At 43.4% G+C, this 25,550-nt stretch overlaps 1 protein-coding gene across 2 annotated transcripts; it reads right to left on the reverse strand.

The window, feature by feature from the left end:
* Positions 1-1,551: 1,551 nt before the first annotated feature.
* Positions 1,552-25,372, reverse strand: DARS2 (aspartyl-tRNA synthetase 2, mitochondrial). 2 transcript variants are annotated; one of them, XM_081865158.1, is made up of 17 exons: positions 25,210-25,372; positions 22,236-22,335; positions 21,575-21,641; positions 18,314-18,415; positions 16,905-17,000; positions 15,041-15,164; positions 14,738-14,784; positions 12,549-12,655; positions 11,717-11,786; positions 9,981-10,160; positions 8,708-8,815; positions 6,821-6,883; positions 5,459-5,611; positions 4,077-4,295; positions 3,220-3,330; positions 2,792-2,867; positions 1,552-2,091 (listed from the first exon to the last, which is right to left on the reverse strand). In XM_081865158.1, the coding sequence occupies exons 1-17, from the start codon at positions 25,355-25,357 to the stop codon at positions 1,904-1,906; spliced, it is 1,959 nt and encodes a 652-aa protein (XP_081721284.1). In that variant the 5' UTR covers positions 25,358-25,372; the 3' UTR covers positions 1,552-1,903. The 2 variants fall into 2 exon arrangements, with proteins under 2 accessions (XP_081721284.1, XP_081721285.1); XM_081865159.1 differs by lacking the exon at positions 1,552-2,091 and adding an exon at positions 2,250-2,318.
* Positions 25,373-25,550: the final 178 nt, after the last annotated feature.

The following is a 25,550-nucleotide window of genomic DNA, read 5'->3' on the forward strand; positions in this document are numbered from 1 at the left end:
GCCACAAAGGGCTTTAAAGGTCAAAACCAGCACCTTAAACCTGACCCTGCACTCCACTGGGAGCCAGTGCAGTTGGTAAAGCTCTGGATGAATGTGATCCCTCTGCAAGGACCAGCTTCAAAGGCAGCCTTGGTGACTGCATGAATCACTGGCCAGATCAGGGTGAGAAAGGGACTAACTGCTTAATAAGGCAGAGATGGAAAAACGCCACTTTTGCTGTGGCTGCAACCTGCGCCTCCATGGAAAGGGAGGTGTAGAAGGTTACACCCACGCTCTTGACAGAAGGCGCTGGCACTAATTGAGCCCTCGCAAGAGATGGGAGTTGGCCCCCCAACCCCATGTCGTCCTCACCCAGCCAGAAGACCTCTGTCTTCGAAGGATTTAACTTCAACTGGCTCCCATGCAGCCATCCAGCCACAGGTTCTGGTCAGTGTGTCCGGGGCCGAGTCAGGGTTGCTGTCCATCAACAGATAAAGCTGAGTGTTGTCAGCATATTGATGACAACCCAGCCCAAAGCTCCAGACAATTTGGGCAAGGGGGCGCATAAAGATATTAAAAAGCATCAGGGAAAGGATTGCGCCCTGCCGGACGCCACACACCAAGGAGTGCCGCGGCAACAACTCCCTAGCGCCACCCTCTGTCCCTGACCTGAGATAAAGGAGCACAGCCATTGTCCGACTGCCCTGAATCCCCACGTCGGCAAGGCAGTGGTCCAAAAATTCGTGAACAACCATGTTGAAGGCTGCTGACAGATCTAAGAGAATCAGCAGTCCCAACCCACCTCAATCCAGCTGTCTATGGAGATCATCTGTTAGGGCGACCAAAGCCGTCTCGGTCCTATAACCAGGGCGAAAGCCGGACTGAAATGGGTCCAGAGCCAATGTTTCATCCAGAAACCTACCAAGCTGTTCAGCAACCACTCACTCAAATTATCTTACCCAGGTACGGAAGATTCAAAACCGGGCGGTAATTAGATAGATCTAAAGGATCTACAGGTTTTTTCTTTAAGAGCAGACACACCACTGCTTACTTCAACTCCCCTGGGAAAGTCCCCGTGCCAAGGGACGGGCACAGGTCAAGGGGGCAAGTGGTGGGCCTTCCAGCTCGGAGACATCTGCCTACATTGGCAGGGGGTATCCGATTGAAGTGCTCCAATACTGGACCTGAGGACAGTCGAGGAGCCTCCAATTCTGTTACTGTATCCAAATTGGAAGGGGAAGGAAGGTCACAGCGGAGCAGCAAGACTTTCTCCGCAAAAAAAGCTTGCAAATGCCTCACACCTGTGGGTCAAATTCGTATTTAAATTTGGCTGTTCCTCAAGAGTTGTAAAGACCTAATTATTCTAAAAAGTTGCGCTGGGCGAGACCTAGCGGTTTATTATGTTCTGATGCCCTACTTACACCCTCGCCATTGTCATGCTACGGAAGCAGCTGAGCCTGCCTCACATTATTTTGAGGATAAAATGAGAGTACTCATGTATGGCACCTTGAAGTGGGATCTAAAGGTAATTAGAAAAATAGCTTCCTAAACACTTCTGAGAGCTCCAAAATCTGAATCGTACAACTAGTTTTTACTGCGTTTTACAAAATAGTACAAAAACTTGCAATAAAAAAATGAATTATAGCCTGGGCTTACAAACAATTCTTCACTTGGCTCGTCATTGATTTTTAAAAAACTGAGTGGGACAGACAGGACAACACCTCATCCTGATGCCCTTTCTCATGCACCCATCTAGTCACTAGTGCCTGATTTCTCCAGCAGACATGCTCAAAGGGATCTGCTGTAGTGTGAAGCGCTCCATTTTCCCATCAAAAGTAAGTACAGGAGACCATCTTAACAGTTCCAAAAATCCAATGGGTTCACTACTGGACATTTTACTCTTCATTTCTGTCATGTACAGTAGTCAGTTACTTTTCACTTTCACTTCTGGCATGGGCTCTGCAATCTTGACATGGTATGGTTCAAGCTCTTCTGGGGCAATGTAATCTGGAGAATTGCACATCAGGTCTCTTCCCTTGAACGATTTGGGGAAGGCAATGACATCTCGGATACTTGCAGCTCCTACTAGAAGGCAAATCAACCTGTCAAGTCCTAAAAGACAGACATTGAATATTAGTGGCAGCATCAAATTTCAATGGGCATTGGGAAGATTAGTCTGGCTGTGAGGCCATTCTTCCATAGCACCAAAACCTTTCCATGACCAATATATATTGTGTTCATTGTTCTTGGTGTGAGGGCTTTCCCATCCAGGATGGCTGTTGGCTGCAGTACTATTCAGGAGATTCAGAAAGCGGTTTTGCTTGCACTTGGGAGTCTAACTACCAAACATATTTGAGGCGCAGATTAAATGACTGAGGGCTTTTGCAGCAATGTGGTGATCTAGAGCACTTGGATTATTTGCAAATTTCCCCAAGGTGTAGAATCTGCAATCAGACCTTTTAAAAGAGTACCTTGTATGTATAATACATTTTTTTTTGCGTTAAAACGACATGCTTTTCTGAACTAACTTTGACAAGGGTGAGGTTAGTGCGCGCGCGCACACACACACACACACACACACGTGCCCAGGTAATAAAATAGCCCACAGCGAAATCAGATTGCCACAAATGCTGCTCATCCAAACGTGTTTTTCTTAGGGACTGCAACTGGGGCAGGGGTGGAAGGCTAGATTAATTCAGGAACTGTTAGTTTAGTCACTCCAGCATCAGGGTATGTGTAATGTATCAATGGAAAGTAATATTAGTGTTGGTGGTCAGTGTTAATTGTGATTCAAGTAAAAGCAGATACTGACCTAATGCTATTCCTCCATGGGGAGGTGCCCCACTGTCCAGTGCTTCAAGCAGGTGAGAAAGCAGCTCTGTGTCCTCCTAGGAAAAAGCAAGTATTAATAACCAGCATGACTTAAAGGGCCAGACTTGGTAAACCTGCTTTCTAATCCCTGCTCCCCTCCCCCTTCTGTGAGCATGTATGGCTCAGCTCAGATTTTCTCAGTCTAAGTGTGAAACACAGGGAATTCACTTGTGAGCTGCAATCTGCATAGTCCTCTTCTGATGAAGTAGGCTGCTGCCGAACTAGAACAATTGTGCAAAAACTAAGCATGCACACTAGCTGGTTGATACCATCATATATTGATTGAAGCTCATTGTGAAATCCAATAGAATGAGGAGCACTGTATGATTGAATGTTTTAAATAATATGCAGAATCACTTTTGCTATTACCTTCAGCACTGTCTCAAGAATGAAACGTTGCAGCTTTGCGCTGTGTATTCGAATGGAGCCACCTCCAATCTCATTACCATTAAGCACCAGATCATAGTGCTGGCCGCGGACCTGGAAAGAACAGGAAGAGAATTAGACTACATTCTTCTTTGTACCCCTTGCATCTGTGTGAAATACAATCTCTCCTGAGAGTGCTATTGAACTAGGTGGAAATTTGCTTAGAGACAGGGTAGATAGAAATTGGGGGGGGTCCAAAGACCGAAGTAACTGGTAATTCCACAGTATCACACACTTCCACATTTCCCCAGTTCTACTACTGCTCAAAATGCAAGGCTTGTGAAAACAAACATCTATTAAAAACCAATTTTTAAATTGTAAAGCATTATCTAGCAAAAGTTAAAAACCAGTGAATTGCACTGCAATTAATGGGTTGAAATCGCAGGTCAATAAAATAAATCCTATAAGTCATCAGTGCATGATGCCACCTTTATTTTCCTTCAACTGTAAGGCTGTAAGTTCCTGAGTGCCTGGATGGAATCAATAAATCTAGGTAAGCCAGAGTTATTTAGGGATTCAGGAAGTTATGGATCCACCTGTCCGAGTTGGTGACGTATCTCATTGAAAGAAAAATGGGCTGGATTGTACCAATGGCAAAAGTAAAACCAACTTAATGTTAGCTATTGAAAACTAGCTGCAATAAAAATGCTTTGAACTATGGTGAATACTAGCTCCATCAGAGACAGAAATCTGCTCAAGGGAGTGGAACAATCCTCCAAGGCTGTTTTGCCTTTCCTTTTCTAACCCTGCATGGCTTCTTTGAATACACTAAACAAAAAACAAAAAAGGCACCAAGTCACCTTGGCAGGATCTGTATAGAGGAGGTGCTCATCAGAAGGGTGGGGGGCAGTGAAGGGATGGTGAGCTGACTCCAACTGCCTGGGGTTTTCTTCTTTCCGGAGGAAAAGGGGGAAATCCACCACCCATAGGAAATGAAAGGCAGAGGGGTTGCGAAGGGACAGGCCTCTTGCTTCCAGAAGATCAGCAGCCTCCAAGCGCAACTTTCCCAATGTAGAACACTAAAAAGAATGGGGGGGGGGGAGAGAGAGATAAAGACTGTAGCTTAAGGCAACAACAATCATATTCTACACTTTATTTTATTGAGTGAATAACAGAGGCAGATAATTTAGTGGATGCTTCACTTAAGATTTCTTGGATTAAACTTACATTTCTTCAAACATCAAAAAAGGTAGAAAACACTTTCTAATATAAAACAGCTGCTATTTAGCCATCTTGCATCCAAGTTATCTGACAATGAGTTTGTACTTCCTACTTTAAAAATTCTCAAAACTACATTACATTGGGATATAACATATGGTCTCTGTTTTATAAGGAGTGCCTCAGCTATAAAGCCATCCTTTGGCTCTATGAGAGAAATGGGAAACATTCTGACCTCACAGATGATCTGGGGGAATTAGTCAAGGTTTTAAAAGTCTTACAACAGAGTAGGAATAAGCAACTTTCCACTCATCAGCCTAAACACAGCTGGAGAGCTGCTAAGGTTGTGGAAGTCATCATATATGGTACTTAGGCTATGTTCAACTTTGAGGAATTAAAATATTTTATATCCTGCCTTTCCATTCCAAGGTGTCTAACACACTTCTTAAACAATAATGTGTTTTAATATACTAATGGAAAACTGCACATAAAACAGATTTACAAAAGGGGAGTGGGAAAACCTGAAACTGGTTATGTGATAGGTACATCAGAACTGAACAGCCTTCGGTTGCTGTCTAAACACCACCAAGGAGGTGGGCCTGCCAAATCTGCTGACCTGAAATAGCTGATCAAGCAGAAACCTAACAGTAATTGTGCTGATGAGAACAACAAAAGACTTGGGGACCCAATATTCTCCTTACCATCATCATAATAAACTTTATTGCACTAGCCAAAGGCCATGGCATCATTCACAATGAGAACAAAAAGAAAAGCAACAATAAGCATAAAAACCATAAAAACATTAGGCACTGGAGATACAGTAAACCACAATCACTTCTCCTAAAAATTATTTGTTGCATACGATAGAAAAGCAGGGGGTTCTCATGTAGAATGTGCCAGCTTAAATGTCCGAATCACCTTTGCAATTGACTGCTATTTTATCTCGTTTTTTCCTCCTGGTCTTCTTAGCTGCCAAGGCATACAGTGCTACTTTATAAGTGACAAAGTCAAATATTCTGTTTACCACTTTCTCATGCTCTCCAGCTGCCAGCAACACGACGTCATCCACATTGGCCTGAACTGCTCTGACAAGCTCCAGTTTTTGTTCTTCATTCAGGAACTTACCAAGTGCGGACTTCATGCTGCCATCAGACCTAAAAATGAAGTGCAATATTCCCTGTTCAGGAGAGAAGGGCAGAAGGGAAACTTAGGCAGTTCCTGAAAAAGCAAGTAGATACAAGTAGGCCAAATCCATATCAGCAATGAACACAACTGACAAAGGTTTAATAAAAAAACAACAACCCAATTTTATATAGCCATCATTTGCTTGCGGGCTTTCTGCAAAAGAATGACCATATTCCCGAAAGCACGGAAAGGAGGCAAGGTAGGGAGCAAACTGAAGAAGAGGAGACACAAATGGTAATCATAATTCTAAAGCAGTTACCATTGTGGTGTGGAAAGGCCTGGCACAGCTCAATCCAACTCCCCAGAATACTTCAAACCCCAAGTGTTACCTGATAAAATTTCAGATACTCTATTTCCCATGAGCAAAGACACAGGAAAATAGCTCTGAAATCCTGCTACACAACTCCACACTCAGCTACGCAGCTCCTTGTGCACCTCAGGTGCTCATTCTTGTTCTGTGGTTGGTGGCCAATGTGCATGGTCTAATAATGTTTGAATATTTTTATTCTCACAGCATTGTACAGTTTAATGCAAAGACTGCAAACACTAGCAAATGCCTTTCTGGATCAGATTTGGGTGCAGCATTTTATCTCCAACCAGCTACTTCTTGCAGAGCAGAGCATGAATGCGATACTCATTCCACGTTCCTCATCCCCAGCATCCAGGGATCAAAACCATCAAATATGATCACTTATGGCTAGTAGTCCTGGACAGACCTGTCCTCAGAGCTAATTTTGATCTTGTTCTCACTTAATTTTGATCTTGTTCTCATGTATTGTTTACATTCAGCTCTCTTATCTTCTCTTTTCAAATTAACACCAGCAGATGAACAATCAATTCATGGGAAATTCCTCCTGCTCCAGCCTCACTGAAAGGAATGAGAGCTGAGCAACATCACATCTCATGCAGTTTAGAAGAAATTAGTGTCCTACCTCGGGTTAACTATGCTTCAGGTTGAGCACTTTTGGGTTGCGCTCCGCAGTGACCCGGAAATAACGGAACGTGTTACTTCCAGGTTTCGCCGCTTGCGCATGCGCATACTGTCAAAATGACGTCACGCACATGTGCAGAAGTGACGAATCGTGCCCCATGCATGCGTGGGTTACGTTCGTTTCAGGATGCGAACGGGGATCTGGAACAGATCCCGTTCGTATCCAGAGGTACCACTGTACTGATGGAAGTGGAAGTTTCTGTGCCTTACCTGGTTAAACTGGGATTTTGCCAATTCATTTAATGACTCCAAATCTTTATTCCGAAGACGTTTCTAAATAAAAGATAACAACAGAGAAGAACAGATCATTCAATTAAGCCTATATACTCTGAAGGGCATTATTATTACCTTTATCTGTTTTTTCCTAAAATTATGCTGAGTGGTGGTGGTTAATGCTCCATATTTTATTAAACTTTTTCACATTGTATTTTAAAACTCCCCATGTTACACTTTTACAAGGAATCAATTACCTTATAAAAGCAATATGCAGAATACAAAGCAAGATAGCTGAACAAAAACTAAAAGAGAACAACAACAAAACACAAGGAAAGTAAACTTGTAATGAATATAGTAATTTCTGGCAAAGAAAGCTTTGGCAATTCTTAGGTACAATAAAAGCACAGCCACGACAGTGCAAAAATTTTATTTAATGTGCGCAGGTTTAATGAATAACCTCTCTCGGGTACCATCAACATGAGAGAAAAAAGGCAAGTATTTGAAAGCCCTGTATTTGCCCTGAGTTCCTGCAAATTTAAACTGTTAAGAAAGTTTCTCCATTATCGGAAGAACTGCGCTGTGTTCAACCTCCCCACTATATGAAAGTGTAACAGTGACACAGCCAAGTGACACAAGCCAAACACCAAATTTCAAGGGCTCCCAAGTAGACCACTAGATGCCTACCTTGCCCTGACATAACATAGGGCCACAGGTTCTCCCCTGGTGTAGGACTTGAACTACTGAGACCTCAGTTCAGCCATCAGGTGGCTCTGGGTTAATTACCATTAGTCTACTGGGCAGCATACCGTATTTTTCGCTCCATAAGGTGCACCGGACCACCTAGTTTTTAGAGGGGGAAATCAAGAAAAAAAAATTCTATCCCTGAAGCCTGGAGAGCTAGAGGGGTTGGTGCAAATCGACCCCTCTTGCTCTCCAGGCTTCAGCGAAAGCAATGCAAAGCCTTCGGAGCGCGGTAGGAGCGCTCCCTCTGTGCTTCGGAGGCTTTGTGTTGCTATCACTGAAGCCAAGGAGCCTGCATTCGCTCCATAGGACGCACACACATTTCCCCTTAATTTTTGGTTTGCTATGAGTATAACATCATAGACCATGTAAATCATTACTGTAGATATACTTTTTTAAAAAAAACCAACTACATTGTAAGCAACCTTGAGCACTCCCATTGGAATGTGGGGTATAAATAGGCTCAACAAACAACAATACATATGCACTATCCTGGGCTCCTTGGAAGAAGGTTTGGATGAAGATAGAATCATTCCACACACCCTTTTTCCATAAGTAAAGACTTGTGATTGATATGACCATAGGGGGCGCGCACGCCATAAATAGTAACAAGTAGTAAACCCGCGAGCGTTAACTCCGTCTTTCTTTCTTGAAATCGTGTGCGAATAAAGGACAGAACGAGGGGGCGGGGCCGGATGCTCCTTTCCCCCCGTGAGGGAAAACAAGCCCGCGATCGACCGCTACCAACCAGGGATCGACCTGTCAATCACGGTCAACTGGTTGGACATCCCTGGTATACGCCATAAAGCAATTCACAAGAAAACACTGCAATCATATTATTTTATGTCTATAAAAATGTTTAAGAACAATATATCTCCCATCATAGATATTTTAAATAGTGTTTTGAGTTCAGTTCACTTTTCATTCAGTCTTTGGGTTGCTTGTAACATATCTAAAAACGTAATAAAAACATCAATCCTTAAGAACTTCCCTAAACAGTTCTGTCTTCTAAAAGTCAGATAGTTGGTTCTACTGTTACTGATCTCTGCGCAGGGGAAGAGTCCAGAATCTTTTGGTATGGATGGGATATAAAGAGAAACATTACAAACAACATTTGGAAAAGAGAGCAGAACTACTCACCGCTCCCTGCGGAATGCAAATGGCTCTGACGGTGCCCCGGGGCTCACTGAGAGATTTCTGCAGAACTCCAACTTCTGTGTTCCTGAACACATCAGTGACATCAATGATCTGAGCATTAGAAGTAAGAAGTTGGAGGGTTGTTAAGGCAGCACATGACACATAAGAGAGACAGCCTGCTGAACCACCGCCTTCAAGCACTGCAAAAACAGGCAAAGACACCAAAGCAGTACTTGAAGGGGGGGGGGTAGATGGCGGCCTATGCCTAAACTGCCCCCCCCAAACAAGTTTAGCCAAATCATGGTCTCCCACCTGGCCACACTGTTGATTTGAACATTGCTGCAAAAAGAGTCTTCTGGCCCTTTAAAGACAACAATTTTTTATTGTGGTGCTACATTTTCGTGGGCCACAGTTCACTGATGCACCTGACCATGTTGACCTTGGGATACTGTAGGAACTAAAAAGACTACCGTATTTTTCGCCCTATAGGACGCACTTTTTCCCCTCCAAAAATGAAGGGGAAATGCGTGTGCGTCCTATGGGGCGAATGCAGGCTTCAGGAGAGCCGCAGCGCCAGTCCCACAAGGTTGGGGGACAGCGGGGAGGCGGAACACCGCCATCCCGCTGTCTCCCGATGTGGTTTGGAGGCTGACGGCGGGGAGACGCGTGCTTCTCCCAGCCGCCAGCCCCACAAGCTCTGGGGACAGCAGGGAGGCGCAGTGCGTCTTCCCACTGTCCTCGGACCTGATCTGCAGGCGGGCGGCGGGGAGAAGAGAGCTTCTCCCCGCTGCCTGCCCCGCAAGCTCCAGGGACAGTTGGGAGGCGCAGCGCGTCCTCCCGCTGTCCCCGGACCTGGTCTGCAGGTGGGCGGCGGCGGGGAGAAGAGCGCTTCTCCCCGCTGCCGGCCCCACAAGCGCCTGGGGGGGAAATAATTTTTTTTTCTTTATTTCCCCCCCAAAAAAACTTGGTGCGTCCTATGGGGCAAAAAATACGGTACTTGCTTTTATGTGCAACTCTTGTTGTGCTTTCTGTCCACATACAGAAACAATGATCATTTAATACAATTTTGAAAAGGCATTTGCACTTATCGCTTAGAGCTTTGAAGCAGGTTTACCACCAACTGAGGAAAGCAGTAGGCTACAGCCTGTGTATCTTTCCTTACAGTTACATAAAGCTATACAGTAAAGGATGGTTAAGAAATTTGATTAAAACATAAATAACTATCATACCCAACTCTGTAAACTTTCCTGAACAGGACTTAGTTTCCAGAACACACCTTCATTTCAAAGCGAGTGTCTGGCTTATCGCTCCCATAGGTGGCCAGAGCATCATCATAGGTAATGGATGGAAAAGGTATTGTGATGGGTTCCTTCTCCTCAGGCCAGGAATACTGCAGCAAGCCCTCAATTAAAGCCTGAATCCCAGCTTGGTCTGCAAATGACATCTCAATATCAATCTTGAGGGAGGGGGAATTAAAGAAAAAAAAGGGGGAGAATAAGTAACATTCAAAGGTACCATAAGAACATTATTTTTCCATATCTAAAACTCTTACAAAATAGATATTTATAATTAATAATTAAAAGAGAAGTATCATGGAAGCTAAATTCTGGAAAAGATACAGGTGTTAAACATCCTGAATCCTGGCTCAGTGGCTAGGTGTGCCTTTTTTCAGCTCTGGCTAGCTCACTGGTTACAGCCCCTTTGGGAGGGTGGGGAACTGACCACTGTACTCCATGCTCTGGTAACTTCTAGACTGGATTACTGCAATGCGCGCTATGTGGTGCTGTGCCTAAAGATTACTCAGAAACTTCAACTGGACCAACGTGCAGCAGCCAGATTATTGGTTGGGGTTCCCTGTTTTAAAACAATTGCACTGGTTGCCAGTTCATTTCCAGGCATGGGTGGAGCCAGGGGAGGCAGGGGGAAAGCTGCCGAACCCCAAATTAAGTAAGTAAATTAAAATACTTAACTTACTGACCAACTGCATCACCGATAGCTCGATTCTGCCCCCCAACATAAATCCTGGCTACGCTCACGTTTCTAGGCATAATTTAATTAAGGTACTCACACTGACGTTTACATTCCTAAATGACTCCAGTACTAATTACTGAAAGACCGCTTCCTTCCTGACATACCCTCTCAGGTGTCAAGATCAACAGAGAGGGTCCTCTTGGCAATTCCACCACCCTCAGAATTTCGGGCGGGGTGGGAGGCAACCTGGGAAAGGGCATTCTGAGGGGCAGCTCCTGAGCTGTGGAACTCTCTCCCCACAGAGATGCACCTAACCACTATACAGTTTTCAGCAAATACTGAAGTTGCACCTCTGACTTTTGACACCTGACATGTATATTGTTACAACCCACCCTAGTTTTGTGATTTTAAGTTGTTTTAGCCCATAATGGGACCTTACGGTGAAGGATAGATAACAAATTAAAATATTAAGTTATTGAGGTTCACAGCACCCATTTCAAACTGGAGGATTTGAACTTTGGGGATTTGGCACTAGAGATTCATTTGTAATATCTCAATGTCACTGCTCCTTGACGTAACTTTAAAAAAATATGTTTTACAACATATACCCTTCAAAGGAACTACGCCCCTTACAGTCGGTGGGGATAGGATTGTAGACCGATGCATTTATTACTGCATAAGCTTTCAGGTTCTATGGTCCACTTTATCAGATGCATTTGAAGCTTACAGTAGGAAACCTTCCTTACAGCAAATTAATTTGCCCAGGTGTGAAAAGCTCCCAGGGAATATTTTGCCAAAGTTCTTATCCCACAGTAATTGGCATTTGACACACCTTAACTTTTTGGCTTGGTCCTTAATGTGTTTTGGGGATGTTAGAAATTACTGTTTTAAACACTGTAGCAAAAGGACACTTTATGTTACAAAAAGATCATGTCTTGTACCTGCTGTACAAGTTGTGCCAATCACGTGTCCAATATTTCCTTAGAGCTTTTAAATCTTACATCAAATTGTAAAAAATACATAGCAAAGGATATAAATTACCTGAGTGAATTCAGGCTGCCTGTCTGGCTTGGAACCTTCATCTCGATAGCAGCGGGCTACTTGGAAGTACCTGCCATTGGAATTGAAGGTCACCACTGTCACCATTCTGCTTACAAAGTATTAATAGCATTTTTTCCAAAGACATTCACCAGCGGCAGGCAGAAGGAAAGAGCTGCTTGAGTAGTGGCTATGATAACTAGCACGAAGCTAGTGGACGCAGAAGAGAAGGAATAATCAGTGATCAGAGGAAGGAGGTTTATGCACGGGTATTTTTCATGACCATTGAACCAGTACTCAGTGCTCCACACACTTTGGCTTGATTATTTGTCAAGTCCTAATTTGGTGTCAGCACTGACCTGTCCCCAGAACAATTCCTCTGCACTGCCAAAGAAAGCTGGGGGGGAGAAGAGAAAAGGAGATTCTCTGCCACACTGCTGAGGTTTGTGTCTCTACTGCTGCTTCTGTTTGCCTTACAACTCAGTAGTGCAACTGCTCCACCAACTCAGGAGACAGCGGGGGGGGGGTGTCTCACATTGCTATGAGCAGGGGCCCTTTTGTCCAGGGGTCCTTTACCTTTACCCTTTACCTTGCCAAAGCACCATGAGAATGCACTCCTGCTGAGCAGATTTGCAATGGCTTGTCCTCAGGTACTAGACAATGCCAACTTTATTGTGAACCCTATTCTTCTTATTAGAGTGGTGTCAGTTTCTGTGACAAGTTACCTCTGCTGCCCAACCCCACCCCACTCTAGGGAACAGGGTTTCCATTCCCTGGTGTAGGAGGAGACACTCGTGTAACATTCCTTTTACCAGGAGGTTCCCAAGAAACTCACCTGTCCAGGCCTCCTACCATCAATAGCTGCTTAAACTGCTGAGGACTCTGGGGCAGTGAGTAAAACTTCCCAGCCTCTCGTGAGGGCACCACAAATTCCTTTGCACCCTGGTATTAAAAGAAGGGTAGAACAGCAGGAATTGCAGTGACTTCAAATATTTTTTGCCTCCACCAAGCTTCCTTTGAAAGATTCAACACCCTCCCACAGCATTTACCTTGGAAATGGAAACCCACTAATGCACTTTGCCCACCAAACCCAAATCATGTCTCCTGCATGTCACAGTTGTTGCCATGCAGTAACGCTAATTGTCAGTACTAATGTGGGTTCCTAAAACACATCAGAGGCAAATAAACACATTATATTTATTTGCAATGGTCGAGCATGTTCTTCTTCTGCCCTTAGAACCCAGTTTCACATCTATTGGCACCAAACAATCTGCCCTGATAAACATGTTAACCTTAGTTTCACCTCCCCCTTGCAAGTCAGGTGGGATGTTCACGTCCTCTTTTCAGAAGCTTACACATATTTACAGTTCACCTTTTAAAAATTAAATAACAAACAATAAACTAAAACTGTTTAGTGGTGGTGAAGAAATGGGAGACTGGTGATCTCATGGATGCTGTTGCATCCGTGTTCCTCAAAGTTGTAACACATTCAGCATCAGAAGGCGATTAGCCTTCTCTTTGATTCAGCCTGAAACATGGCTCCACCCGACCCCCATCTACACATTAGTGTGGGGCACCTAAGGCAGGGAACACTATGCGTGCAAGTTTCCCTGGCTCCTGAAACCCTGCACAATCATAGATCCATGGTCTGAAGCACTCCTAGAGGCTTCCCGGCTTCAGATGACAGTGGGAGCCACACACCATGGGAGTTGAGGCCAGAGGCACAAAACTCCCCCAATCCACTGAATCATCCCTTCATAAAGCAGGTGTCATGATCCCCCCTGGGATTGAGTGATTGTATTTCTAATCTGCTTTCCACTCAAACAAACCCCAACGTGGCTTGCAAAAATAAATAATAATAATAATAATAACCCAATGGAACATCGCAAGTACAGCATAAAACATATAAAACATATAACTAATAAATATCACCAGTAAAACAATCACAATCTATAAAACAATGCTAAGAAAACCAGCAACTAAAAAATAACTTAAACATGATTCAACTTTGTACACACACTGTTCCACCCAGCCATCATACAGGAGGCCCCTGATCTAAAAGAAATACCTACAATAGAGCTAAGCTTTAACTTATTAGTTATTAAGTTAAACCCTGTAACTTGTTTTTTTCAACAAGTGATGTTCAAGACAGTCACCAACAACAGTACGAATACAGCAAAACAGCTGTCACGGGAATATTGAAGCCCCCCCTCAACATGTATCAGACCCTTACATTTGTTCTTAAACAAACTATGATGTCCGGTTTTATTCGTGCTATTAGCTCTTTTCCTGCATTGCAAAGGATTGAACTAGATGACTCTTGGGGTCCCCTTTCAACTCTACAATTCTATGATTCTTTGCGATTCAATTCCACATCTCCTGGAGACAAGACTGAAGGTGCAGCTAGCCACTCAGACAGAGTTGTACCTCTGAAAAAGGCTCAGTCTGGGTTTGCTTGTTGTGAAAGCAACACTGAAGCCTGCTCAGTCTGAGCTTCAGATGCAGCTCTCCAGGGTGCTCCTTGCTTTGCCTTGTAAGAATCTGACCTTGCTTGTCCTTGCCTTATGACAACTTCCCCCCAACCTGCTCCCCTCCAGATGTTTTGGACCACAATTCTTGTCAGCCCCAGCCGGCAAGGTTAATGGTTGGGGATAACGGGGGTTGTACTTCAAAACATCTAGAGGATGTCAGGCAGGGAATATTGCTTTATGCAAACTGATCCATGTCTTGCCTGAGATTACTTGACCAGAACCTGAACTCGGACTTGCTTGCTTTTTCTCTTCTTCCCTTGTTAAAACTCAAATTTCTGCTAGCATACCAATGCCCTCTTTCAAGAATTCACCCGCTTTTTCAGAAGTCAGGATTGAGAGAAAAAATATTTGTTTTGAGGGCAGTGGCTTCAAATAATCTCTGACATTCTGAAAGTGTAATGGCTGTCTTCATCCTCCCACTTTGATGAAAATCCTTTCTGAATCGAACAATTAGAAACTTTTACAAAGCTATATACACAGAGAAAATACTTACCCCTGGAGTCTTCTTGAATAGTGTTGGCGTTTCCACATCCACAAAGCCTAAAACATATTTCATATATCACTTGTTATTGAGTAAAAGGAGAAAAGAAAAGGCATTACTAAATTGCTGTTATGAGTTACAAACAAAGGAAGTTGCCTGAAACCAGGTCAGACCACTGGTCCATCTACTGTCAATGGTACTGTCAGTTTCAGGCAGGGGATATTCCCAGGCCTGACAAGGAATGAGTCAGAGACCCAAAGCGGGTACTCTACCACTGAGCTAGACCCCCTGTCCACTTCTCTGCACTTCTCTCACCATGACGATTGCAGAGGTATTCCCGCATTCTCATCACCACCTGGGACCTCATTCGTAGGTTGTACTGCATCTGGGCGCTCCGCAGGTCCAAATAGCGATACTGCATTCGCAAGGCCTCCGTTTTCTGAGAAGGGGAAGGGGTTGTAGGTCAGAAGAAAAAACAAGTAAGTACATGAATGGGAAGCCTATGGGGGGAAAGGAAATTAAAAAGAAATTAGGAAACATCCATATCACATAGCTAAATGGCAACAAATTAGTGCTTTTCTTCACAGCAAAATGGTTCAGACCTCTCCCACATGTAATTTTTCCCATTTTGAAAAGTTAATTCTTATTTTTTCACACTATTCAAAAGGTATAATCTGAAATACTTATAAAAATTTGCTCAAATATGAACCCAGACACCAAATGGGTTTAAGAATGTTCTGGAACACTGATTTAGAATGTGACATAACTGAAGATACTTAGCCATGTGGAAAAAAACAATCTTCTCATAATGTATCAGCTAAACATAAAGAACTGTCATTAAAGTTGATTCACAAGCGGTACAATACTCCTAGAAGACTCTTGTATATAAATTCATCTCCGCTCCTAAAGTGGTGGAGTGGATGTTCAGAAATTGGATCGTATCTCTACCTATGGTGCAGCTGTACTGGAGTTCAATAAATTTGGGCAACATACAGAGACATTGATAAGATCTTAAACGGTCGTATTACCCCAACTTCTCAATTAGCCTTTTTATATATACTTGATGAGGGTAATCAAATTTTGCATAATATTTTGGATCAATCAATTTATTGTGCATAGCCAAAGGCCTTTACAATGTACAGCAGAGGGCAAGAGCAAGGCTTTTCCTCTGAAATCACACAACATAACCTATAAAAGTTGACAGCATAAAAAAAAATCAGCACAAAGTTTTAAAAGTAGAGAGGATTAACATATCGAGAACAGAGCTTCTTAGCTGCCAGAGCAAATTTGGCTACCAGGTGTGTAATCTGTAGATCTTTATGAGCTAAGAGTTCGATTGTCACTTCCTGGGGGGGGGGATAGGCCTGAGAAACAGTTAAGAATAGAGGATTTAAAAATTTCTCTGGGCAATTTTGCATAATAAAGACTTGATATTGCACCTGCTTATAGCAGCTAGAATCACCATCACAGAGTTTTGGAAAAAACTGGATGGGGCCAATCTTACTACTTGATACAATCAAGTGTGGATACTGCCCACTAAATTATCTGTTGTTTGAATACAGAGTTCAGAGCTATGCATATGCTGCCATTTCATAGTAGTACAAAAAAATAAAATTTATGTACTGCTTACAAGCCAAAATGGCTAACTGGTTTACTAGTAAAAAAATCAGTTAAGAAATCCTTGCATAATGAAAATAAACAATAAAACAATTCCATCAAAACATTTAAAAGTCCATAATTAAAATTTACAATAAAACATGCCTGTTAAAAAGCATAACTATTAAAAGGGTTAAAGAAACAATTAAAACAATTAGATCAGGGGAACACATAAAACGGTGTGTTTTCAAGAGCTGGCAGAGTGATGGAGCCTCTTGTATTTCAGTAAGGAAGGCATTCCACCACATGATCACAGGGTCATGGAAGTATTTCTGAACCCTGATAATCATTCTCACATATTTTCTTTGCTCTCCAGCCATCGCTAATTGTTCTTTTCGGTTGAAGACAAATTATGGAACATTTCCCCAAAGCGGTTAATTGGAATATTGCATCATCAACACACACTTCTTCCCAAACCTTCTTTCTACAAGACTGGACAGGAGGAGGGTTGGAAGAACAAGTTGGAATTTCAAATATGCATTGTACCAAACAGCCAAGCACACAGAAATAAAGAGAAAATCACCTTGACAAAGTCTTTCATTTCAAAAGGAAGTTTCTTACAGGAGTTCAGGATCTCTACTGTTTTCACCTTAACTTCAATATCACCTGTAGGCAATCTCTAAAAATGAACAAGAAAGAGAAAAATAATCACCACTATTTTTACATACATCCCTGAGATGATGGTCCAATAGCTATCTGCACTTGTGCCATTTTTTATTATTTTACTGGAATGTTTCTGGTTGGTTGGTTGGTTGGTTGGTTTGGTTGGTTGTTTGGTTGTTTGTTTGGTTGGTTGTTTGGTTGGTTGTTTGGTTGTTTGTTTGGTTGTTTGTTTGTGTCATTAAGCCTATCCAATGGAAAGACAAACTTCTCTTCTCCATTTTGAAGATGGAGGCTTGCCTGGGCTTAAACCACCCGGCCAGCACAGAGACAAGCCAATAGGCCTCACCTCCTGCAGTTCAGCTGGACGTGAAAGGCCAAGGCAGGCTTCAAGCTCCCAGTCACCACTGGGCCAGATTCAACTAATTAATCCCACTAGCAGAAGCCAACACAAAACTTCTGTTAGCACAACAGAGCTCCCTGCCTCATGTGGGGGATGTTGGGTGAACCCCCAAAACAGCATGCGGAAGAGAATAGCTGAAATCCTTGCGTCGACAGAACATTCACTTTAGAACGGTGTTTCCCAAAGTGGGTGATGCCACCCCCGGGTGGTGAGGAGCACTGGCATGATCCAGGGGAGTGGTAGTAGCCTTGGGTCCAATTGGGGGGTGTTGAATAAAACTAAGGGGGCAGTGGAAGCATAAAGAAAGAAGAAAATTTTGAAAAACCGTTCATACATGTTTTATTGGTAGTGTAATGATGCTTACTGCCAGGTCGGGTGCCGTTGGGGGATAGCGATGCCTCCCCTGGATCTGATGCTGGAGGTGAGTCCCTCTGCTAGCAGTGCCGCTGGAGGAAGGAACTCTAGCAGACACTACTAGCCAGTGCTTTTTTTCTGGGGGACACAAGGCACGCATACCCCTAAACATTTTGTGAATCTAAGTTTGGCCTCATTGAGGGGCAGTATTTCAATAGGAGTAGAAAAACGAGAGTACCACTAAACATCTTTTTTTAAAAAAGCACTGCTGCTAGCAGAGGTACTCAGGAGCTGTGGCAGTTTCACCAGCGATATACCGAGGAGTGAAGCTGACGTCACGGTCTGCTCCTCAGACCAATCCTGGGCGATATATCAATATATTGGCCAGGCCTTTATCAAATATCATAGCAGTAAGTGGCAAAGCAATACAAATCCAGACCCACACTTCCCAAACCCAAACACTGTGTCACATGTGAGGAGACATTTCAGCTTTCGGGAAACAAGTTTGTAGTGTCTTGAAGTAGCCAAGTTACACTGAGATAAAATTAGAGGGAGATTCTCCTTAAAGTACTCACGGGGTTTGTCTGTCCTGGAGGCCGGGGGACAACAGTTCCAGTCAGCCTCACTACAGATTCAACCGGAGTGTCATACAAGATCTTCCTCAAATGGGAAGCTGCCTGCAGAAAGTTGGAAACAACACATAAGATTGCACAGGTACAATGTTTAGGAGCACGGATTTAGAACTGATGAGCTACCTTAGTGGTGGGCCAATTTCAGTATTGCAGTCTAATATTAGGCTTCTCTGCCAAAGCAGAATTTGCACAGCCCACAAATTCACAAGCAAGAATGAATTATCCTGCTGATGAATTCTATCTTAAGATTACAAGAAGTGATTTGCTGAATCAGATCAAATCCCACATCGTCCAGCACTCCTTTCTAGAATCCTAGGCAGTAAGCATAGAGCTGGTTCGTAGTTTGTGCGGGTGCTTAGCCTGCATAAATGACCCCCTTTTATCCTACTTGAAATGAGAAGAAAAAGGCAGGCAGGCGAGATAAACAGCAGACTGTGAAGTCTACCTTTAAACAAGTAACATTCAGCTTCTGCTCTTCCTCCACCTTACTGCTAAGCTCACTTCCCTGCATTATCCTTGTAGGCCAGCGGTTCCCAACTCCCCTGATCCCAGACCACTTGAAAGTTGCTGAGGGCCTTGCTGAGATCATCAGATGGTTTTTCTGCCTGCCGTAGCATTTGTAATACACTGTGCTAGATGTTGTACGATATTTTTAATTGTACAGTGGTACCTCAGGTTACAGACGCTTCAGGTTACAGACTCCGTTAACCCAGAAATATTACCTCGGGTTAAGAACTTTACTTCAGGATAAGAACAGAAATTGTGCTCTGGCAGCGGGAGGCCCCATTAGCTAAAGTGGTGCTTCTTTTTTTAAAAAAAAATAATATTTATTGAAATTTTCCATATAACAAAACAAATGACAAAAATTAAGACACACAAAATATCCAAAAAAAGGAAAAACAATTAAAAAAAAGAAACACATAATATTTAAAGAACCTTATCTTCTTTCACCTTATTTCTGAGACCTCCTCCCCCCTCCCCTTCTTGCATTCCAATTTATGTTGTCTGCCCAACAAGTTATTTAATTAACTTTTAAAGAAAAAAGAGAGAAAAAAGGAAAAAAAAGACACCCCAGTTTAACTTAATCTTAAACCTTTTTCCTAAAGTCGACCCAAATTTCCCTTTCACAATTTCCCAACATACCATAAAAATCAGAAAATTTATAAAAAGAAAAAAAAAGAGAACTTAACCAACTATATTTAAACACCCTTTGGATTCCCAAATCCCACCCTCCCATTCCCGGTTTGATCCCCAAATCAGTTCCCTCAGTCCATCAAGTCTCAGCCTGGGTCCCAAACTTCTGAGGCTCCTAAAACTCTTTCCATTTCACTCTGCCGGATTTTTTGACCATCTTTTGTGTTCAACACCATCTCTCGAGGAAGATCTGTCCCAATAATAACCAATTTTCTTCCGAACCAGTCTTTAGATTTAAAAGTGGAGCTCAAGTTTAGTCCTTTGAGTTTTTTAAAACTATATGTCCCAAAAGCTCCAACTTCCATCTTGATCTCGCTTGTGCTAACAGGCCTCTGATCTGCCTTGATCTTCCACAACATTATAGCTTCATCTTCATTTTCCACCAAATTTTTCAGCAAGTCCTCATTTGTCTGCCCAGCTGCAGCAATTTCTGTTCCAGCTTCAAGGTCTTTTGGCTCCACAACAAAGTCTTGTCCTGTTCCAGCAAGTTTGTTTACTGCTTCTTTCAATGTTATCACTCTTGTAGACAAAATACTAGCTTGGTCCTTGATCTCTCCCTGTAATTCCTGGAGCTCTCCCAGGAGATGAAATGTCCTATTCAGTTCAGTCAGTATTTTCCCACTTAAAGCCATTTCTTACAATGTTCCAAGACTCCCCTCTGGGGGGATTTTATTTACTTAGTATCTTTCCAGTACCAAACCAAAAGTCCAATGTAACTTATTTTTCTTTTTTCCAGCAAATTTGTATCCAAATTGCAAAAAAATCTAACCGGCAGAATCACCAGAAAAAACGTTTCCTTTTGTTTCCCAGCTTTGACAGCTAATTTGACAGCTGTCAAAGTACGTATCTTTTCAACAGGCTCTCTCACTGATCACTCCCGGGTCCCGGGGGGTTACACTTTAACTTTCCAAACCAACTCTTATCCTCCAGTAAAATTAATGTAGTGTCCAATCATGAAATTAATAATTTTTCTCCGCAAGGGACAAAGATGCTTCTCTCAACTTTAGCTCTCTAGTCCTTGCTTTAGATTGTCTGCAAGGCGGGGGGGGGGGGGGCGGACTTCCTTTTTACACTTCCCCCGGTCGTACCGAATTTGAAAAAAAAAGAGATCTTTTTAGAGTCCAAATTCCGTATTACTCACGGGTTGTTGCTTTTAATCCGAATGTTCCAAAGAAAAAGTCAGCGCTCTCCGTCCATGGCATGCGGCTTCGCTCAGCAGGGGAAGCAGAGGACTCTCAGCGCCGCACCGCTCCCCAGCCCCCGTTCCGTAGCCTTTAAAAAGGCTCCTTCACGGGTCGGGAGGGCGCTAATGGTGCCCACCGAGTCACCACGTCCACAGGCATCCGTGCCTGTGGTTTTTAAGGGTCCCCGCGTCGCCGGCGCGGTAGAACCCGATCCCTACTGAGCCGATTCCCTCCAGAGCTCGGAGGGAATCCGCCATTAGACGATGGCGCTAACCCGGAAGTCCCCGCTAAAGTGGTGCTTCAGGTTAAGAACAGTTTCAGGTTAAGAACAGACCTCCAGAATGAATTAAGTACGTAACCCGAGGTACCACTGTATTTTATTGCTTCTTTTAATGCTTATACATTTCATAGAATTTGAACTGTAACACAATACAATATACAAATAAAAAACAATACAAGAATCCCAAAGCCCTTTTCAGGCACTGTTTATGTGTTTAAGTGTATTCATAACACCAATAAGGGCACCGATGATAATACTTTTCTTTTAAAATGAGCACAAAATATAAGCAAAAATAACCTACTTATGATTGTATATTCATTGATAAATCTTGTGTGTAGTCACACAGAATGAACATCTATATATTGTATGTCCACTTGTAAATGATCAGAAGTAGTTATGGGAAATCAAGTTTGCTGTTACATATTCAGAATCACAGTGCCTGCAATGTGTTATGTTTGACTAATTGCAATGCTTGGTGGGCAACATGACAGACGACAATAAATCATTTCACCAGTGCAACTGCAGAAGCAAGCCTTGATAGCTCACCTCATCCTGAGGTATGATAATCTGGGTGAGTCCTTGGAAGTCTCTCAAAACCACAAACTGCTGCTGTCTAATCACAGGAGACACAAACAGAAATGTTTATAACACTTTAGGTAAAACCTCTACATTAAAGAATGCTTAAATGAGGTCAGTTTACATATGCATATAAATAATATAATACAGAGTTCCTTAGGCTACTACCTCATGCTCATGTCTAAGAGAAAAGAAATCTCTGCATATTGAACTTCAGAAAATCAGGGGAAAGGCTATGCTAGGATCAAGCATGCTATATCCCACAAGCACACTCTCCTCTTTCAGAACTGACCATTCAAGTTGGAGTGAAACCACTAGCAACCAAATCAATCTGCTGTAGGAACAAAAAGGATATTGAAAGCCATCAAGAGATCAAGTAGAATCAGCAGAAATGGGTCCAGAAAATCAGTTTCCTCCAATAGTGCTTGGCTAAGGTTTAACAAATGTGGGAACTGGTACTTAAGTCTCATCTAGTATTTAGAACACTTCAATGTTTTTTTTCAGTTCACAGAAGAGATACTAGAATAGATGGACCCTAATTTTGACTCTGGAAAGCAATTCTAATGCTGTTAGCCAACTTAAGGTTTGCCATAACACCTTTAATCTAACAATCCTGGATGCTTTTATTTACCTCTGATATTGAATCCATCCACACAGGGTGACCTCCTGACCTACATGAGCAGAGCGCAATTCCCCACAAGTTTTGGTCCGGGAAACAAAACTATTGACATCTTGTGTAGAGAAAAAAACGATTATATTTAATTACATTCATAAGAAAGGTAATACATTTTCAACACAGTATAACATATCATCAAAACAAATTATAGAGATGTCAGTTATGGACATATTAAAAGCACAATCCTATATATGTCTACTCTAAAGTAAGTTCCAGTGAGTTCAATAAGGCTTACTATGGTGGATGTTGTATAAATGATGTAAAGAATTAATAAATTGCACAAGGTATCTAGATAACATTTAATGTCATTAGTCATTTTACATAGCTATTGCTCATCAGTTTCCCCACTGATTTTACAGTGCCCAAACTGGACTGGCCAGTGGTTTAAATTCCTTACTTGGGGTTCCGCAAAACTACTTGACCAGCTACAGCTTAAAGGCACAACCATTCCCTTGTTCCAGTGTTCTTTAACAGCAGCGTTTCAAAGCATCAACAGCCATTAGTGTGAAAGAGCCAAACAATGGGCAAAAGCTTACATAATGAAGGAGCACTGAAGCTTCCTAGCAAAAAAGTAACAATTCATTCTATGAGACATCTTGAAAGAGCTCATAATGAGAAAAAACTGTTCAAGAGCAGTCAGTAGGAGCTAGAGGAAATACATTTAGAACATCCTGGGTATTCCATTTTGTTTGCATGACTACAAACTAATCCTATGGAGAATTTGGCCCATTAATTTAATCAGGTTTGTGCACAATTATAATCTTTAGGGGGCAGCTCTAGCTAGAGTTGTGCTGACACTATTTTTCCTCAACCAGAAGATCCTGCATCTTCCATTAAACACAGGATATGCAACACTAGATTCCAAACACTATCAACAAGATTTTCAAGACATTATTTAAAGTTATAGGGTTTCAATTTTTGGCTGGTCTCAGAAGTCGAACCTTTATACTAATTGTTGCAATCATCAACACCATCATCTTGTGGTACCCTAAAACACATTTATTGCAGCAGAAGCTTTCAAGCATTAAAACCCCGTCAGATACAATGATCATCTAAATAGGCAGGTATGGTAAATATTCTCCAGAGAAGAAACAGGTGGATCTGTTTGTCTACTGTTTTTTACAAGGAGAACCAATGATCAAACCTATTCAGGGATTTCTCTCCCCCCCCCCCCTTATGTTTTTAAGCTGTTCTTTATTTTTAATCTGTAAACTGCCTTGAGTTCCTATCAGGTGTCTGCCTCCCTATTGAGATCAAGCAGGCGACTTTACTGTACTCCCTTTGGCACCTGCTGCAAACACCTTTCTTTTAGACAAACCTACACAGATGCTTAAGAAAGTTGAGGCAAATCTTAATCCATTTTAGCATTTTGGAAATACAGTGGAACCTCGGGTTGCGAACGTGATCCGTGTGGGAGGCACGTTCGCAACCCGCAGCGCTGTGTCTGCGCATGCACGGGTTGCAATTTGGCGCTTCTACAAATGCGCCGAAACCCGGAAGTAACCCGTTCTGGTATTTCCGGGTCCAGCGCAGTGCACAACCCGAAAACACGTAACCTGAAGGGTCTGTAACCCGAGGTACCACTGTAGGCTTGTCAATTTTTCCTGTTTTTATCTTTTGTAAACTGCTTTGAGAGTCCCCCCCCCCCCGCCAAGAAATCAAGCTGTGTATAAATTTCAATGAAATAAATATTTAAAATTTAAAAAATGAATAATGGTAATCGTATGGGATTACACTCCCTCCGAAGGAGCAGATATGTAACTTGGGGGATACTTCTGGATTCTTTGATGTCACTTGAGGTACAGGTGGCCTCAGTGGTACAGAGTGCCTTCCTTCAGCTTTGGCTGGACAGGGAAAGCTCTGGTAACCTCTAATTTAGATGACTTCAAAGCGAATGTGGCGGCCACTGGGACAAGACCACTTCAGCATAGTTCTGCACATTGAACCTGGCCTATCTGCACTGGCTGCCACTTAGCGTCAGGCCCAATTCAAAGTTCTGACTTTGATTTATAAAGTCTTAAAACAGCCCAGGACCACAAGACCTCAAGGACCGCCTCTCCCCATATAAACCAGCCTGGACCCTGCTATCATCACCTGAGGCCCTTCTTTGCATGCCTCCTCCATGACAGGTCCCCAGGGTGGCAAGATGGGAGCAGACCTTTTCTGCAGGGGGTTCCCTGCTTGTGGGATGCTTCCTCCAGGGAGGCTCACCTGGCACCTTCTTTACGTTTTGGTACCAGGCAAAAACATTTCTCCATAACTAGGCCTTTGAGTGATTAAAAAACCTTTGGCCTTTTAAACCGGGGGTGGTGGGGGTGGTGGGGGTGGTAATTGTTTTTGTTGTAATGGTATGTTATTTTGTGCTTTTATGTAAACCTCCCTGTCATCTTTGGATGAAGCCATGAAGGGCAGTATAGAAATTTAATAAAGAAATAAATATAATTCCGAAGAATCACACACCCCTGGTTGGTAAGAAAAACGTCAAAGCTGTTTACAAAATGATAAAACTGAGAGCAAATTCAGAAGCCTACTTTTAAAACCTACAAAAGTTTAGGATGCTAAAAAAGGGACCAATATTCACCTAAGCATCTTGGCGGCTCTTGTCTAAGCCAGTGTTTCCCAACCTTGGGTCTCCAGCTGTTTTTGGACTACAACTCCCATCATGCCTTGCTAGCAAGACCAATGGTCAGGGATGATGGGAGTTGTAGTCCAACAGCAGCTGGAGACCCAAGGTTGGGAAACACTGGTCTAAGCAATACTATTTTTAGCAGACGCCGAGAGCAGCGCAGCGAAGGCTCCTGCTTTGCCTCCGGAGGCAGCGAGGGCCAGAGAGCGGGCGCCGCCACACGAAGCCACCCGCCCTCTTCCCGGCGCGGCAACGGGGCGTTAAGGTGCGGCCCCGACCCCCCCCCCCGAGGGCGCCACGGACCTGCAGCGCCGGGTGCGCGGAGCCCCGGAGGGCCGCCGGAGAGGCGCCTGGCGCCGCCCTGGGCGGCCCCGAGGCCTGGGAAGAGCAGCGAGAGCGGGGCGCGGAGGGGGCCCGGCAGCCCGCGCGCGGCCCTCCAGAGCGCCGGCATCCCTCCTCGCCTTCGCCTCACGCGACGGCCAGGCCCGGCCCCCCCGCCCCCCGCTCGTGGTCACGTGAACCGACCCCTCGCGGCCATTGGCGCAGCGAACAACCGCCATCCTTACTCCGGGCAAGGAGCTTCGGACCGCCTCCCTCAGCAGAGCCTTTTCCAGGCCCGAGGCGACGTCGCGCGGGGCAGGCGG

This window comes from Podarcis erhardii (genome assembly GCF_964252035.2).
Source record: "Podarcis erhardii genome assembly, chromosome: 6".
Taxonomy (NCBI): Eukaryota; Metazoa; Chordata; class Lepidosauria; order Squamata; family Lacertidae; genus Podarcis; species Podarcis erhardii.

Bases quoted from the DNA above. Each gene is read 5' to 3' on its own strand.
- DARS2 (XM_081865158.1), bottom strand. From the start codon at position 25,357: ATGCCGGCGCTCTGGAGGGCCGCGCGCGGGCTGCCGGGCCCCCTCCGC. The intron at 6,884-8,707 runs GTGAGTAGTTCT...TCTTTTATTTAG, and splicing joins TTTGCATTCCGCAGGGAGCG to AAACGTCTTCGGAATAAAGA. The intron at 4,296-5,458 runs GTAAACAGAATA...CATTCTTTTTAG, and splicing joins CTGGAGAGCATGAGAAAGTG to TGTTCTACATTGGGAAAGTT.